This window comes from Chaetodon trifascialis, chromosome 3 (assembly GCF_039877785.1).
Source record: "Chaetodon trifascialis isolate fChaTrf1 chromosome 3, fChaTrf1.hap1, whole genome shotgun sequence".
NCBI classification, from domain to species: domain Eukaryota; kingdom Metazoa; phylum Chordata; class Actinopteri; order Chaetodontiformes; family Chaetodontidae; genus Chaetodon; species Chaetodon trifascialis.
The window spans coordinates 17,687,611-17,701,618 of NC_092058.1; the positions used below are offsets into that span (position 1 = coordinate 17,687,611).

A 14,008-nucleotide genomic window follows, 5' to 3' on the forward strand; every position below is an offset into this window, starting at 1 on the left:
TAATGTATTCAGTCCAAACTGGCACGATGGCACCATCTGACACTTTTCTCTGAACAGCTGCAACATCTTCACTTTCTAATCAGCTAAAAAGCTAGACAGTTTTTTTTTATGAATTACAGACGGAGTCTAAAACAAGCTGAAAGACATTCTTGGACAATCAGTGTCTGTATGGAAGTCCAGAGGAGAACATAAAGACGAGAAGCACATGAGGACAAAAACTGTGTTATTAGCACATTAGCAGCTTTATTAATGCTTGAACAGTAATAAAGCCATCATTACACTACTGAAACACAACACAATTCTGGACATTTAAGACTTTAAACTTGTGTCATGTTTTCTTTGAATACAGACACTCGTGACAGGAAAGCTCTACACTATAAATAAGACCTTTTTGAAGGCCATTTTCTACATGAACAGTTAAATAAAAATGAACAGAATGAGCACAAAATGACACTCGGTTTTCTTCAGACCCATGTGAACTTGTGTAGCAGTGGTAAACAAGCAGCTTGCCGTCCGTCATCCATCGACATGTTACCACATGGGGGAGTCAGCCAGCTCACTGCAGACAGAAAGACAGTTGAAGGTATTACAGACGGTGCTGAGGATACAAAAATAAACAGTCAGTAAGAAGGTTAACAAACCCGTCTCTCCTCCTGCTGACCTACCACTTGCTTTACACAACCTATTTTATCATGGCTGCTATCCTACTCTTATTTTGAGGTTAGTCACACTTTTATTTTACTCTCTAGTGCTCTCTGTGACTCTCCCCATGAGAAAAGCAAGTGGAACGACAGCTTTGATAAAATAACACCCAGTCTGCCAGGGACGAGAGCGTGAATGAAGTCATCACATAATATTTTCGGAGAGGTCATTGCAGTCGTGGACGGGGACACAAGGTTTTCACTGTGACTGGTAGAAAGTCAGAATTGTCACCTCAGGATGGGGTCGACAAGTTCTGGAAGGATCAGTCTCTTCCTTTCACCGGCTCTGCTCTGATGCCTCCGCACATCCTGATTGAACAGACACAAGCAGAGAAGGACGTAAACTGCAGATTTGTCTGTTGTTTGATAATACACACGTCCAAAACATTTGTGTGGGACCCAGTCACGTGGATCAGTGTTTGTGCTTTTCAAATCTAACGTCCAAAATACTCGTTCTGATGTTACTGAAGAACAAAATACAAGATATGGCACTTCATTCATTTCATGAGCACCTAAATAACTTAACATGTTTCTTAGATGTGTGTCATCAAATATAATCTGAACCATTCTCAAACATTTCAGCATACATAAGAGAAGTATAACTGATCTTATATCACTGACAGCATTTACTTAGAAAGGTTTGAGACTGCTGGTAACAAGGCAGCAAAACCAAAATGCAGCCCTAAACTATGGTCTATTACCCTAATCAATAGTCTATTACCTTATTCTATAGACTATTACCCTAATCTTTAGTCTATCACCCTGATCTATATTCTACTTCTCTGGTCTGTAGTCTGTCTAATCTGGGACCTTCAGGACAGTAATTGTGTATATTGTGAAACAAAAGCACAAACTATGATCAAAATAAAGAAAATCTACAATGGATAACTTGAAAGATGACAAAGAAAGATGTGGTCGTTGCAGCTGAGCATCGAGGAATAATTTTGTGTGACTATCTTTTATCTATCATCTGTGCTTTTCTGTGCATTTAAAGCTTTTCTGTGTTCCTGTCCCTGCCGGTCTTTGTTCCACATGTCCTCTATCAAACCTGACCCCATCAGAATAAATACTTCTTTCTACCAGTCAGCATTAAACCTTGGTGTTCGACAATGGAGCCGCAGCAAACACTCGCAGGACGAGGGAGCTTCAGGACGCGGTTTGGAAACTTGTCAAATATTTGCTCACTGGGCTCTGTTAGCTCCCAGCACAGCTGGTGTTAAACCCGGTTTAGCTCACGTGTGAATACCTGTGTGTCAGAGGCGTCTTTGTCCTGGATGTGTGTCTCAGCGGGGATCTCGGCTGTGTCCGGCGGTTCCAGGTGAGCGGACGAGAAAAGAGGTGAACAGATCGATCTGGAGGAAGCTGAGGAAGCATCCTCGTCATCTGCGGAGGAAGAGCCAGGAACTGTTTAAATCAGTGCAGACTCTTCACTTTGGTGCTCATTACAGTGCAGTCCAGTAGAAGTGCTGTGTAGAAACGTCATTACTCACTGATACGTGGGGACATTTCTCCATTTGACTTGGTTTCTGGCACAATCCCCAACCTCTGCTCTAACTGCTGGATGTAGCTCAGCAGGTCCTGCCGGTGTCATTCAAATCCACAGGTTTGAGGAACAAGAGGAAGAAGATGAAGCGGAAGAAAGGAATTGATTGAGTACATTTGAGTGGCATCCTCTCATGTTTTCAGTTCATGAAGTTATTCTTACTTTTTGTAACTTACGACTCTACTGTTTTAACTGTGCTGCATGTTGACTGTAAACGGTGGTGAAAAGTAAAATAGGTGAAGAAACACTGTGACAAGTGTCAGGATTCACATCAAACTATAGTTAAAGTGGCAAAAGTAAAAGCTTCTTTTTATCACTTTTTTCTTTATTTTGACTATTATGTGTGTTTGATGGAAAACCATCCACCTCCAAAGATGAACAACTTGAAAGGGAAAAGGAGGAAACATGGACCAAACTGTTGGCATGATGACACATTCAGGTAGATTTAATACTCTTGACTGAAACACCCATGTTGTGCTTGCCTGTTTATCGGCCTGCTGCTCATCTCGCTCTCTCTGGGCTTTCCTCAGACTGGCCTTCAGCTCCTGCAGCTCTCGCTTGGCATCAATCAGCAGCACCTGCAGGGGGCAGCAGCATGACGGTCAGACCACCTGAACACACTGCACACGTCTGACCCTGCTTGTCCTCTTTCCTGCTGATGACGGTGAGAGGAAATGTTTACTCACTGTTCATGGAAGCCTTTCTATTTGCGCCGGCGTGTGAGTTATAAAAGAGCGACACTGAACTCTGGCACCGTTCTCCAGTTTCCAAAGTACAACGTGAGCAGCTGATGGTGCAGATTTGTGGCACACGAGCAGTTCTATTTAAGGCTGAATGTGTTTGTGTAATGAATAATAGTGAACGCGATTTACTTGGATTTACTTACTCGATTGCAGTCTCTCTCACTTCCAAGCTCTACTTCTAGTTTCTCCCTCTCCATCCTCTCCTCCTGGAGCCACTCCTCCTTCCTCTGCACCTCACAGCTCAAGTCTTGCAATTTCTTTTTATCAGTCTGCATGAAAACAACAACAAGACATCGTTTAACAGCTGAGTCAGGCTGACACACAGGTCGTCCATGCGCAGCATCAGACTCCGTCTCATCCTCACTTCTGCTGCATATCTGTGTGCTTCTCTCTCTTGGGCCCAGCTGGCGCGCTCCTCCCTGAGGACCAGGTTCTCCTCGGACAGCTGCAGGGTGAGCTGGGCCACTTGAAGCCGGGCTTGGTGCAGCTCGGTGTGGGCATGGCCCTGACGGATGCCCAGCTCCCGCAGCTCCCTGCGCAAGCACTCAGCTACATGCTCGCCGGCCTCCAGACGCTCCTGCAGCCCTTGCACCTCCACCCGAGCAGCCTCGTACTCCGCCTGCAGAGACACGAGACATGTAGGGAGAATGGCAGACAGCTGGAATGGGGGAGAATAACATTTTGTCTGTCTGATACAGCCTCCAGAAGGAACAGGAAAGCAATAACTTCTCAGATTCTGCTCCTTAGTTACTGCAGTTAAGGTGATTTTACTCTCACTGCTGACAAGATGACAGCTAGTAACCAAACCTGACCTTGTTCCAGGGAGCTGTTGGGTTGGAAGTCTCTGTCTCCTTCTCTGACTAAACTGTGTTTATAAGAGAAGAAGAAGCAGTTACCTGCAGGGACTTTCTCTTTTCCTCATCATGTTTCATTTGACTGGACATTTTCTTCACTCTCTCCTTCAGCCTGTTAGATAAAAAAAAAAGAAAAAAAAAAGTTTGTTTTAGGCAAAAGGAAATAACTCTACCAAGACAAACGTTTGACATAGCATACGCCTCAAACACTCGCCTTTCCAGTTCCATGCTCCCTTCTTTCTCCCTGTCATTCAGGACCTTGATGTCCTCCTCCAGGTCTTGGATTCGCTGCTGACTCTCAGCTTTTTCACTCAGAAGGTTGCTCAGCTCAGAGGTCAGATTTTCTTCATTAGTTTTCACATCCTTCAGTGTTGTGGAGAGATGACAGGATTTTTTTTCATGTGTGTGTGTGTATTTTAATCAAATTAGTAATCAGTTAAATTCAGGACAGTTTGATGATAAAAAGGAGTCTGTACGTACCTTGTGTTTTCCCTCCACCTTCCTCAGCATTTCGTAGTTTTGTCTCAAGTTGTCTCTGAGCTCTGCGATCTCCTCCTTCATCGCCTCTCTTTCGCGCTCCCACTCCATCTTTGCTTGTTTGCTGTTCTCTTTCTCATTCTCTGTCTCCTTTCTCATCTGGTCCAGAGCCTGCTGTATCTCCACTTGTTTTTTCAAGGATTCCTCCAGCCGGCTCTGCTCACAACAGGAGGACGGAGGACAGGACTGTCATGTAAACTGTCATGTTAGTGGTTTTACTCAACTAATTTAAGGTAGACATTCGTTGCACTGAAGGGGAATTTTGTCAATGATGGCCTGTGTTTAGTTTTTGTTGTTTGATTCTATCAAATAAACTAACTAATTATTGCTATGAAGGACAAATTGGCTTATCAGGTGCAGTTCTTCCCACCTGCAGCAGCTGGGCCCTGGGGATGACAAGGAGCAGCTCCTCCTCTCCGTCCTCCTCGTCTCGTTCCTCTTTCAGAGTCTCCAGCTCCTCCAGCGGCTTGGGGGCGCAGAAGGTGAAGGGGCGACTCCGGGCACACACCTCTCCCAGCTTATCCACATATACGAACTCATACTCCACAGAGCTGGGGCGGGGCAGGTAGGATGCTGGGTTAAGACAGAAAAACATTACAGAATAAAGCAAAGTAAGACAAAGCACGAAGTGTAAAAAATGGAAATATGGAGCACTACTCTCTCTTAATTAGCCCTCAATGTCCCCCATAAATTAGCTTGCTACTTAGTCTTATTTTGCCACCTTCCCGTGGTGTCTCACAGTGATATGACTTGTACTCCAGGTGGGTCAGTGCACTGTGACATCACTGTTGGGTGTGGTTACAGGTGCTTAGAAGAAGAACTAAAATGTTTGGCTGAATTCTTACCCTGGAAAAGTGCACAGCTGTTGACACTGGTGCCCTCAGTGTAGCCTTCAGGAACAAGAGCCCATGTATAAGTATAATACTGTTTCACTGAAGACCATCCTACCTGTGGCATGACAGCAAACACAGTGTTAACCCACAAAACATACTAACGTGCATCCGCATCACCACCACACAACACAGACCTCAGTCTGCTTTTCTTGTTTCAGTGCTGAAGTGAGTGCCTCCACCTCAAAAATCCCGATCCAGTCACTGCTGCTCCACTGATGCTCAGGGGTCAGACTGTAGTGACACTCCACTCTGGTCTGGGGGAAGTACAGTTGCCCCACATTTCGAAACACCACCGTGGGCTGTTTATCCATGGTAATAGGAAGCTGTGCTGTTTAGGAAGAAAAACGGACGAGCATCCAGTGAAATGTGCTCCAGTTTCAGTCTGGAGGAGAACAGCTGATGAAAGGCGATAGCCGAGTCAGTTCAGGAATGCAGCTGGGTCATAATACCAGCCGCCTACGGCCCCAAAAAAACGTTTCTACACAACAAGCTCATATAGCTCTGAGGTTATACTCTCTACTTCTCTATACTCTGTGAAAAAGACTTTTTTCAGCTCTGAGCACTGTCTGAGCATTATATACTTGTGTAGTAGGCAACTTTTTTATTATCATAACCGTCGTTTCTTTTATTAAAGTCGTTCCGTAACAGGTTTTAGAATTAGTTGTTGATCATAGAAAATTGTGCTTAGCCAAATAAATAACAGCTTTACATTAAGATTTTTCATATATTTCTTTTCTTTTCGGAATTTCTTGTCTTATATTTCATCCCTAAAAACCACAAAACTGACATCATTACTGCATTCGTAAATATACAGTTAACACAAATAAAAGGTATAGTTTTTATGCTAACAATTGCTCTTAAATGTGTGCCATTAATGAAAAAATTACATAAAAAACAAAAGTATTCCTCCTAAAAAGATAAATCTTTTGTCACCTTGCTTTATCTGCTGTAATCAAGCACCAACTGGCTTTCTAAGAACAAGTGATAATTGCAGGCTGAATAAATTGCTGAACTTTGTGCTATAAATGTTTTCTTACCTTGAGAAATGAAGTGAGGTCTTTTCTGCTACCTCATGTGCATTAATCTGTACACAGATAGTGATGAGCAATCCTGTCAGGTGCAAGAGTTTCACAACATCCTCTGAACCATGTGGACCCCAAGTAAAATTAGTGATGCTGGGTGACTCATGGGAGATGCAGTCCGTAAGCGCACAGCTCATCAAAAGGCAAAGCAGCGCTGCAGACTTCAACTCCCATTACAGGACGGTGTCATCGGATCTGCTGCTGGATGTTGTTGCTCATTGCAATTCTCAGTAGTAAAGGAGGGGTTGGGGGGCTAAATGGCTAAACATTTCTTTTAATAACAACGTTAGTGAACTCACTGTCCCAAAATCAATAAAAAGCATAAAAACAGTAGTTTTGTGTAAAACTCATCAGGCATCTCCTCGTTTCATTTGGACACAGCCTACAAATGTAATATTCTCTATGCTTTAACTTTTGTACTCAAAGTGATTGCGTAAGCATTGCGGTCCCACTTGTGAACACTTGATGGCAGTGTAGGTTCAGCAAAAGCCCATATTCAACAAGTGAGTGATGGATTTAGTATGTTTGGGGGCTCTCATGGTCAGAAGTCCCTCAAAATCAAAGGCTGAACATTATAAAGGAAGCAGTTTAACAGACATTTACATTAGTGTATTAAAACTGTAAGGGTGGTGAACTGAGGTTTGCTGAATACTGTGATCAGCTGCTCTGATGACAAGCATTAGACATGACATCCCAGTGTTGTGACTGGTGCTGAAGTTTGAAACAATTCTTTTACATATTTTAGAATAAATTACTCTCATCTTCTGTCCCACTAACTTTACCCGTGACACCTCACCCCCTCTGGGACCTCTGCCTCTCTTAATGGAAAAAGGGAAAACTGCTCTCCATGTGGCACAGGTGGAAAATGTGATTTAATTTCCTGTTTGCACTTGTTGGCAGGTAAAAGCTGCTGAGAGAAGCAACATTTTGACATGTCGCAGTCAGAGAAGCACAAGTGTCACAAATAACATTAACAATAACTCTATTCAACAGTCCCAGTCATGACGGTGTGACAGTGAGCCAATATGCACAGCAACCCTGAAACTGAAGCAGCTTAATGGAATTCAGCCAGCATGAATTTTAATGTTGCGTTTATTTGCACTGTGACATTTTCATCTGGTTACACCAAAGGATAAGAAAGAGTGAAACACAGCAGTTCATGACAGGATAACTGTGAAACTCATTTCCCATCAGCTTAAGGGACCAGTGTGTAAGATTTAGTGGCACCTAGTGGTGATGTTGCAGACTGCAACCAAATACTCACCCCTCACCTCACACTCCCTCTCAAGCATGTAGGAGAACCTACGGGAGCTGCTAAATACGCAAAAGGCGTTGTGTCTCGAGTCAGTGTTGGGTTTGTCCATTTTGGGCTACTGTAGAAACATGGCGGTGCAACATACCGTACTCTATGGATGAAGACCTGCACCCTCTGCACATATAAAGAGCTCATCCTGAGGCAACCAAACACAACGATCCTTATTTTCAGAGGATTATAAACTAATAAAAACACACTGCAATTCTCACTATTAGATTCCGTTTCTAGCAATAGACCCCCTAAATCCTACACAATGTTCCTTTAAGACTTACACAGCATTTTAGCATGCTAACGTTTAGCACAGTTCAGTAACAGGCTAAATGTTAGCGTACTGTCCCGTTAACATGCTAAATGTTGTCAGTCATTGCCAGTAAGCCTTGATCTTTGGATTGCCAGAGGCAGAAACTTTATCTTTATCTTTTTTTTTTTAACTTTATTGTCTGTATACACATAATAAGTGACAATTGACAACTGAAGTACAAAAAAATCAGAACAAAGCTAAACAAAAACAATAAAGCATCCTGAGATTATGTGAATAAGCAATTCACATATTTAGAATAATAATGGTTAGTTAAATGAAAGGTAACTCGTTGGGAGTCTTAGGGTAGGTAGTCACTAACTGGGGCCCATCTTCTCATAAAGATAGGTACTTTAAGCTGTAACTGGGCAGTCATAAATTCCATCTGATATACAAGTTTTACCCTCTGCAGCCATTGAGCAACTGTAGGGGAGTCAGGTTTCCTCCAGTTAAGAGTAATCATTTTTCTTGCAATGACTAATAGTACATGCAATAAATAATACTGGTCTGTCGTTAACAGGTGGTCAGGGAACACATCCAGTAGAAATAGCAAGGAGTCCATGGGGAGGTCCATTCTCAAAATCTTTTCCAGTTCCGCTTTAATTTTTTTCCAAAATATTTGTATTTTCGGACAGTCCCAGAATATGTGAGTGTGGTTGCCGACCATAAGACAGTTCCTCCAGCATTTGTTGCTAGGGTTACTCTTGGAGAGAGAAGTTGTTAATGGTGTCCTGAAGAACCTGGTTTTGACCTTCCAATCAAATTCTTTATAAAGTTGGCTTTTTATCTTTATCTTTAAACAGAAAGGTCTTAATTTTAAGAGCACTGAGCCCAGAAATAATTCACAAAACTGGTAAAACTGTGGATAAAATCACTGCGTAAACAAAACTGTTAACAAAAGTGTCACAATAAATGAGTATTAAAAAGTAATTAAAAAAAATACAAAACAATACAGTAATCCAGCATGAACAATACTTACAACTTTACAAAATATATTTGTCATCTGAGAATATTTCTGACCTTTGCACCGTCATTGGTCATCAGGTCTGTCATGTGGGTGCTTGTTTTTCTTCTTGAAGACTTCTTTTTGTAAACATGCAGAAAAGTCATGATGACAGTTGTTCAATTTGGTGAATATGTTCTTTGAATAAATTAAAGTGTCTAATGAAAAGTTAAGCGCATTCACTGCAGTGCAGTAGTTTTCCATGGTCATGTAAGGTCACTGTGTATCCCAGTATGTGTCATCATTAGCTAATACCTATTGGGACAGGCTATAAAGCCTGTTACGAGGCTGAATTTAAACTTTATGCACACTCATATTAAGTACACTGCTTTCCCCCCCAAGCTACAGTCTTAAGAGAATTACCGGACAAGAACATTTAAACACTGACTTTTCATCAACACCCTGAGCTTACATTTTGAATATAACCGTAAGCATATATCCAAAGCACCGTCTACTTGCATTAGTGTATAGATGTATAGATTTTTTTTTTTTTTACAAACATTGGCCCAGTGCATGCACTGATCCATAAAGAAATGAACAGAGAAATCTTTACAGTGGAAGAGGACATGCTGTTGCTTACTGAACAGACTTTTACAGCATTATTGATGACAGAGGTGGAAGGCATTAGTGTAAAATACGCTCTCCTTGGAGCAGTTTGCTGCCACTGAAGATGACAACGTTTATTCTGACTCACAGACGGAGGCGTGAAGAGAAATATGAGTCTGCACACTGAGTCTCTTCCTCAAACTCCTCACATCCTGATCAGTTGTCAGAGCGAGCGCACTCCATGCTGCTGTCGATGAAGACAGTGTCTGAGGAGGTCGATCGCTCACACGTTCAGCAGCGACATGACACCAAGTTCTGCCAGCTTGGCTTTAGCTACTTCCTCCCAGCCCTTATTGGCCTGTGGGTTTCTGGGCGAGGGATGCATGATGCCCTCAACTCGCACATTGACACCCGCAGCAGACAGAGCTCGCCGCGCCCGCTGCTCTGCCACCCTTCCCACTCCGATCACCATGGAGACACCCAGCGCCTCCACTGCCTGGCACAGTGCGATGTCACAGAGGGCCAGGAGGGCCTCCCGTTCAACTGTAAGCAGTTCAGGGGGGGTTAAATTCTTCCCGCTGGCACTCATGAAAATGAGCGGGCACAGATTGTGCACGAAGCAGTGCTGGAAGAACAGCGCTGGCTCACCACACAACTTCCTGAAGAAGCCCCAGAAACGTGCACCACTCACTTCACTCTGAGTGCAGGCAAGCCCTGAGATCCGTCGCTTTGGATGCTCATCAGGAGGATGACCGACCTCCCCTGTGATCTTCAGCCAATCAACAACTGACTTCACCTCCCCAAATGGGACCTATGCAAAGAGGAATAGATCATTTTAGCTTTTTTAAACAGCACAGACACAGCATTGAGAGTGACTGCATTAAAGCAAAATGACATTGATTTAAACAAGTCAGAACCTTAACTTTGTTATAACAGCACAACATCTGGTGAGGAAAATGTGCAGAATACGTAATACTGAATGCACGTGATAAGCAACATTAGCACACCAGTGAAAGACAGGACCTCATAATTAAATGTCTGTTTTACGTCATGTTACATGGCCAGATTAACCCCTTATGGGGATTCTGGGGCACACGTGAGCTGTGGGCCTCATCTGACCGCACATGCGTGTCATGTTTACAGGTGAGGCAACGCTGCTCCAGCTGAAAACAAGGCTTGTTGTTGTTTGTGTTGGCTTCCGCACTCACAGCCAATCAGGAAAGACCATCGGTGCGTAACAAATTTATCCACACTACTACACTGATAGATCAATTTAACAAGCTAAATGATATGAAATGCACATGTATCTAAATGCTGCGCTCACCCCAGTCTGTGCCATGCCGAAAGGTCCTGGATTCATCCCCAAAAACAGGATCCTTTGTCCGCCCTGACAGTACTTCTCCACGTAGCAGCGGTGGGTGTCCCATGCGTACTCCAGCGGGTTGTAAATGTACCGGACCGGCTCGCTGAAGGTGAGCCGCCGGAGGTGGGTGTTCAGCTCCAGCTCAATCTCCAGAAATCTGGAGGAGGGCGTCGTGTTGACCTCCGGTCCCGGTTTTAAAGCCCTCGGCTTTGAGTCACATAAAGGCTTCTCCCCGTCGACTCCCGTTTCACCCGCAGCTGAATTGTCATCTGACATGTTTTGTTGTGACCGTGTTAAATGTGAGCCGTTTTATCAGATTAAACCATTAACGTTACGTTTTCACAGCTTCCGTTTAAACACTGTTAGCATGCTGTTCTGCAGCATTTTTATGGTAAACATGAACTTCTTCCACCAGTGTTTTCTTCTTCTGCGCCTTCCTGTGTATTCGTCCTCTGGCTGCGTTCAAAGCGGCTGCTGCCCTCTACTGCAACACTGGTGTCATTACAGCAAAGCGCTGCGCTCAGTACAGGTGTCGTGCTTCACAGCCACCTGAAGTATTATTTGAAGTCTTCAACGGAATTAACCGTGTTATAAACATATTATCTTATAAAAAAAAAAGTGTGTCACAGTCACATCCTTGGATTTTCTGCTCTGTGGATTGTCTAAAATAGTCAACCATATATATCACTGTTCATATACAGAGCAAAGGGAAGTCAGAATGGCTCAGTGGAATTTTTACTTGAATCATCTGTATTTTATTTTCTGAAATGTTACAGTATGTTATTATTATCAGGTGGAAAATATAGTTATTGTTCTAGTTTTAGGACATGTGTATTCTGCTGGTTGGCTGGGTGATAAGTGTGAGGGTTAAACCTAAACTGCTGAGGGTCATTCTTCAAATATTTTTCCAATAAGCTAACTTCTTATGAATGAAATACCATTTAAACTGAACAACTCATTTTGCCAGGGACCACCACGATGGACAAAGCACTTGAAGCCATTCAACTAATAGGCCCTTTATGAGTTTCTGATAGGATAGTTTACCATGTTCATGCTCTTATTTTAAAAGACTCTGAAACCAGTCCTTTTTACATCATGCAGATGGGATCCATCCAGCTTGGATAATGAGACAAACCACTGATCATTAAATTGAATCAAAGAGGTTGGCCCCATTACTGGTGATTGGAAAATCCAAGTTCTTTGCTACATAGCTATGAGGTGCTGAGTGACAGGCTTTCAGCAGGAGCAGGATTTCAAACATAGTTCAAAATAACTTGAAACAGAAAATATCTTTGTTTGTGAAATGATGAACATCAAAATGAAGTCAACACAGCCACGAGCATACAAAAGTCCTTTACAAATTCTTTTATTTCAGCATAATAGTAAGAAGCCTCTCCTCTGATTTCATATACTTCAAACTAATTGGATCACAAGGGTACATATTAGTTAGCCCATTTTACAATAATCATTGTAACATTTTTTTAGGAAGTTATTCTTATGCACTCATTTTCCTACACAAAATAATCAATATCAAGATCCTATCTTAACTGAGGACCATAACTCTGCATGCAAGACTAATAAAGAAAACAACTAATCTGTGATAGCTACTGTCGCTGTTGTTCATCTAATACCATTATCAATATAATTTACTACAAATACCAGGGACTTCGTATAAGAAAGAAAACATTTTCTTGTGGTACTACTGCCTCTAATGTCAAAATCACCGAACATACTGGGCTCTCAACTGTACTGATCCAAATTGTTCTGTCCACCTTATGTGTCAAGTTGAGGAGAAATAGGCTTTGTCTAAAACCTAAAGTCGAGTACAGTCTGAAGGAAAAAAATATCCATCTTTTTTCCTCTTTTTTTCCTTTCTCTCCAGTGTTTACAATTTCATCAGAATAAAAAAGGTCCTTGAAACAATCATCAAAATGTGATGAGAAATTCTCAGACAAATAAATCCTCGGATCTGTCTGAAAAATTAAACCTCAATCTTATAAACAAATGATCTGAGACTCAAGGATTCTATTGCATTTTAACAATGAGACTGATAATACTAAAAACAATACATGACAAAAAGGTATTAACAAGTGACGTCAGCTATATACTGTATTGCCCTTTAGCCATTTCACTATGTGCTCGTGCCAGCAGTATCCCTTCCACAGATTTGGAATAGTGTTTCCATAGAAAATGAATGCATTTCTCAAACTTGGCCCCTCCGCTGCCACTGGGATCTCCTCTGCCTCATCAAGTCACATAAAACTGAATCCCATCTCTGTACACACTCGAACCGTAACGCAACTCTGCCTTGATATCAATGGACCATTTAAAATCTTCCAAATAATACTTTTGGTAAAATATCACATAACTCAGTAATCGGCTACTGATCCTATCAAACGCAAACTGTTCTGTTCTGATAAACCAGAGACCAGATCATGCACTCTGGAACTCCATCTCCACATCCAGTCTCAAGCTTATCTGGACCTTTAAATAAGAAAAAAGAATAAAAAGATGTACTCCACTCAGCGTGATCCAAATGAGACCGTCGTCCCCTGAAATCACCCTTCGTGGTTTTGACCATATTACTTGCTGCAGCATCAAAGAACAGTTGTAATGTCTTGATATGTACATGTATATTCAGCCTTGCAGACTAATCCTCCCAACCAGCACTGACGTTTCTGGGTTAAACATAACTGTTAAGAATCGCAAACATGAGCTCTGCAGTAAAAGAAAGGAGCAAGTTTGAGAAATTTTTCCACCAGGCAGCAAAGCTCCCTGTTTGAGTGGCTCTTTGCTGTCTGACCGACAGACTTTCACACAGTATGATCAACGTTCATCATAGGTAAAAGAAATCGTTCGTTACAATATCATTTAGTACTACAAGGATTATTTGTGTATCCGCACTTACTTAAGGCTAAACCCAATGACATGACAGACATCCATTATTACACACCAACCACATAATATTTGGATAAAAAGGCAATTGTTAGTGTGTAGTAGAGTCAAGCAAGTGTCAATTCTGCTCTGGCCTGCGAGCGGTCAAAGCACTGCAGTGGGAAACAATTTAGCACGACTGACTTCTCACAAGGACCGTCAAACTCCCGGGGGCTCCTCGAGGATTATAGACTGC

The 14,008-nt window shown here is 42.3% G+C and overlaps 3 protein-coding genes across 3 annotated transcripts in view; 1 reads left to right on the forward strand and 2 right to left on the reverse strand.

The window, feature by feature from the left end:
- Positions 1-14,008, forward strand: part of LOC139328890 (RNA-binding motif, single-stranded-interacting protein 2-like) — a 152,480-nt gene that overhangs the window by 98,186 nt on the left and 40,286 nt on the right. The window lies entirely within an intron of this gene.
- On the reverse strand, positions 249-5,595 carry LOC139328885 (calcium-binding and coiled-coil domain-containing protein 1-like). The gene is made up of 13 exons (XM_070958955.1): positions 5,451-5,595; positions 5,224-5,326; positions 4,749-4,951; positions 4,322-4,534; positions 4,056-4,204; positions 3,884-3,953; positions 3,352-3,606; positions 3,131-3,256; positions 2,727-2,822; positions 2,192-2,279; positions 1,948-2,105; positions 934-1,010; positions 249-559 (listed from the first exon to the last, which is right to left on the reverse strand). The coding sequence occupies exons 1-13, from the start codon at positions 5,580-5,582 to the stop codon at positions 532-534; spliced, it is 1,698 nt and encodes a 565-aa protein (XP_070815056.1). The 5' UTR covers positions 5,583-5,595; the 3' UTR covers positions 249-531.
- On the reverse strand, positions 7,446-11,309 carry smug1 (single-strand-selective monofunctional uracil-DNA glycosylase 1). The gene is made up of 2 exons (XM_070959155.1): positions 10,840-11,309; positions 7,446-10,326 (listed from the first exon to the last, which is right to left on the reverse strand). Exons 1-2 carry the CDS (start codon positions 11,152-11,154, stop codon positions 9,799-9,801), a joined length of 843 nt encoding a protein of 280 aa, XP_070815256.1. The 5' UTR covers positions 11,155-11,309; the 3' UTR covers positions 7,446-9,798.